Here is a 3720-nt window from a genome sequence, read left to right on the forward strand (position 1 = left end):
TAAATGATTTCTCTCATGCCAATAGCGTAAGGGAAAATATATTTGCACAACACTGGTACAATACAAGACACATAAGTCCCATTATGTGTCTTGTGTTGTGCAAGTATTGTGCATTAATCACAACTCATAGCGTAGTATTGCTGAACGTCAGAAACTATGGAGCCCACAATGCATGGACAACAAATAGTATGGCAAGGGGGAGGGTAGGGGTGAAAATGCGGTTATGGTTAGCGGTTATTGGGCAAAACCGCTAACCGCAACTGCATGAGCGGTTACCAAAAATGACCAACCGCCTCCGCCAACCGCCTAGGCAGTTAGTTATTACGACAACCGGTAACCGTTTGACAAATGAAATACTCAAAAATCAACTACAAAACAAGGGTCGTCGGCCATGGCTTTAATTTCTGAAATTAGAAAGAAAAAAAAATACAAAACAGAAATAAAAAAAATAGGGGTCGCCAGCCAATCGGCCATGGTCTAGAATACACACACAAATCAAATACTATACAGAAATCAAACGCAATACAGGGACTCGTACCACAAGCGCAGTCCCAATTTTCCAGCGAATAATGAACTCAACCGACCTCCCTGCCCCGCCGAGCGTCCCCAAGGCCAGAAATTCGTCGTATAACTCTGCTGCAACCGTATGGGACACAGAAGCATCGGGTCTCGTCACCGAAGCCGTGTTCTTCTCTGGGTGGACTGACGCTATGGAAGCAATGATCAATCTCTGCCGTAGGCATGGAGGAGAGAGAGAGAGAGAGAGAGAGAGAGAGAGAGAGAGAGAGTAGTGAGAGGTAGAGGACGGAGATGAGAGATTTGAGAGGATGGAGAGGTGGCGGCATGGAGGAGAGGGAGACGAGAGAGAATGCAGATGAGAAGAAATGAGATGTTAGGGTGTTTTTTTTGTTCCGTGTAGGTTAAATGTAAACGTCCAAAACAACGCCGTTTTGGTTATAAAATATATATATATATATATATATAAAAGTGGTTGACTGCTATCCACCTTTGTAGGGCGGTTATCGGTTACTGGTTTTTAGGCGGTTTTAACAATTTTGCGGTTATCCGATTAACAGTTATGGACGGTTATTTTCACCCCTAGGGGAGGGGGAAGACAGCAACAGCGTGAAGAATAAATTGACCAACAATATAAAATATCGAAATGATGAAAGAAACATTCTACAAGCTATCCAAGAAAACTGGATAGTAATTCATAATTTATCAATAGGAACCATCTCAAACAAACAACAAAACTGACAGCCAATTCAATAGAACGTAACCCTCATGCAAAACTGTGTGCAACTCTACCTAATCTATAAATTCAGTACTTAACCGGAGCAAGGATGTCTAGTTGGGAACCAAGCTTCTCCTCTGCAACCTTCTCAGCCGTCACCCTAAGTTTGTTAAGCTGCTTCTTCCTCTCATATGCAACCTGAGACCTCTCTTTTCTCTTCTTCTCCAGCTCCTGTGAGAGAAGAATAGTTACAAAAACTTTGAATACAAGTTTGCTTATGAATTGTGACTTTTACTGTCAGATTTGAACAATCAAATTGAAAATTAAAAAGCCTGCACAACTAAACAATTATTAACTGAAGGAACAGAAAACCGAAGGATTACTAACCTTACTTCCACTATCCTAAATTTTTTACCTTCTCAGAAACCAGGGAATGGATTTGAGATTTATCCAAGCAACAATTATAGGCATTTGAAAATAAAATAGAATAAAATGGCATGGTATTTACCGTAATAAATGAACAACCTCAGATGAAAAGATAAAAAATGGGGTTATTGGGTTATTAAAACCATGTAAACTATACAAGACCATTAAGTAGACAACCAGTGATAGGAACTTGCACTGGGACAAGTGAAGAAAGAAGACAATCATCACACCAGTGCATAATCTTAAGTCCAGAACTCCAGATAGAGTAAAACATGAAAAAGCGACAGGCCACAATTCCATGATCTTAATAACCAATACAGCACCAACTCAACCTGACCAGCGTAGAAAAGTTGAAAATCTTAATTTTCGCATCTTTTATACGGAAATAGTCTACATACAATACAACAATTAAATGACAATGTAAACTTGTCATCTTAGATACTTCTATTTCACTAACAGAACATCATCAATATATTTCTTCTTGTTTTTATTAAGTAAAGCTTACGCTGATATGAAATGGTGTTTCACCGGACACCTAGATTATTTAATAAATCGGAGGGTGAAGTCGTCAAAGTTCGAACACAGGACTTCTAATCTGATTCCATATTAAAATATAATTCTTATAGGAAAATCCATGAGATCACAAAGCAACAATGCGAAACATGTCAAATACGCTAAAACAATTGAAGATGGCCAATGCTCAAAAATGTAGTTTCAATTTGTCTATTTGGGTCATGCAAGCAATTAGTAGAAAACTTTAATCTACAAGTAGAAATAAAATGGCAGACAAAGTGATGCAAAACAACAATCGAACTCAAATTAAAACTAATAATTACACTGAGTAGGGTGAAGAATTAAGCATCGTACCCTGATAGTGTCGTAGTGGTTCCATCCAACCTCAGACGAGAGGCGGCCCAACAAGCAGTACTTGTGCCCCTTCTGAAGCCTCAACACCCTACAACCATCCCAAACCAAACCAATCAGAAACCCAAAAACCAACCAAAAATTCCAACATTTTAGCAAGGAAACCGAAAAAAGCACTCACTTTAGAGCATCGGGGATAACCATCTTCTTCAACTTATCGTACGGTGGAGGCATCCCTTCGTACGCCTTCAACCTGGCAAGCGCCGCTGCCCCACGCTTCGTCTTATGCGGAATCATCCTACACAGAAAATAAGAAAGCCAAATAATATAAGATCAATGCACTTTCTCTCTCATTTTCCCAGCAACCAAACAGGAACCAGAGACTGACTGACCCGCGGACGGTGCGCCAGAAGATCTTGGCGGGGGCGCGGAAGTGGATTGGGCCGTGGGAGGGCTTAGTGTTCATACGCTTGCGGAGGAACCTCATGTACTTCATCTTCTGGCGAACAAGGCCACCGGAGATGCATATCTCCTCGGACCTCAACACCACCACCTTCTGCCCGTTCAGCAGCTCCTTCGCCACGATCGACGCCAGCCGCCCCAGCATGTGGTGCCGCGCGTCCACCACCACCCTCTTCGCGCAGATCCCCGAACCCGACACCATTGTTCTCTTCCCCGCGTGCTCTCTCTCTGCCCCTATTGGCCTCTCAGGTGGCTCTGACTATATAGCCATAGAAGAGAATGAGACTCTGAGAGAGCTCTGAGCTAGGGTTTTTCAGCTGATGACGGGCCGAGCCAATCGATCCTTGTTCGGGATTTTCTCTATGCTTATGTGGACTAATTCTGAGCTGAGCCCAAACAAAAAAAATGACCTAAGGCCCACTGGCCAAGATTCGTCCTCATTGGGCCCAAATAATAAGCTTTTTCTTTTACTGTAATTCGTTCTTAAGACGAAAATCCATTAGGTCTAGTTTATGTTCATGCAATCATGCGTCTATTAAATTCAATAGGCTAATCAGTAGGTTTAAATATAATTTATAGGTGAATATGAATTAATCTAAACCAATTAGATGAATATGGTTTTCTCAATCGTAAGTGAGAGGAAATTGCTACATCTTGTGGTTTGAGATTGTGACAAATAATTTTTTGGAGTTTCAGTAGTGACAAATAACTCAATACCGTATGTTACAACTCTC

General features: G+C 41.3%; 1 protein-coding gene across 1 annotated transcript; it reads right to left on the reverse strand.

Annotated features, from left to right (window-relative positions):
- Positions 1–1126: 1126 nt before the first annotated feature.
- LOC133857231 (large ribosomal subunit protein uL13w) lies at positions 1127–3250 on the reverse strand. Its single transcript, XM_062292416.1, has 4 exons — positions 2917–3250; positions 2706–2822; positions 2528–2615; positions 1127–1465 (listed from the first exon to the last, which is right to left on the reverse strand). The coding sequence occupies exons 1-4, from the start codon at positions 3186–3188 to the stop codon at positions 1322–1324; spliced, it is 621 nt and encodes a 206-aa protein (XP_062148400.1). The 5' UTR covers positions 3189–3250; the 3' UTR covers positions 1127–1321.
- Between the last annotated feature and the right edge of the window lie 470 nt (positions 3251–3720).

Source organism: Alnus glutinosa, chromosome 14 (genome assembly GCF_958979055.1).
Source record: "Alnus glutinosa chromosome 14, dhAlnGlut1.1, whole genome shotgun sequence".
NCBI classification, from domain to species: domain Eukaryota; kingdom Viridiplantae; phylum Streptophyta; class Magnoliopsida; order Fagales; family Betulaceae; genus Alnus; species Alnus glutinosa.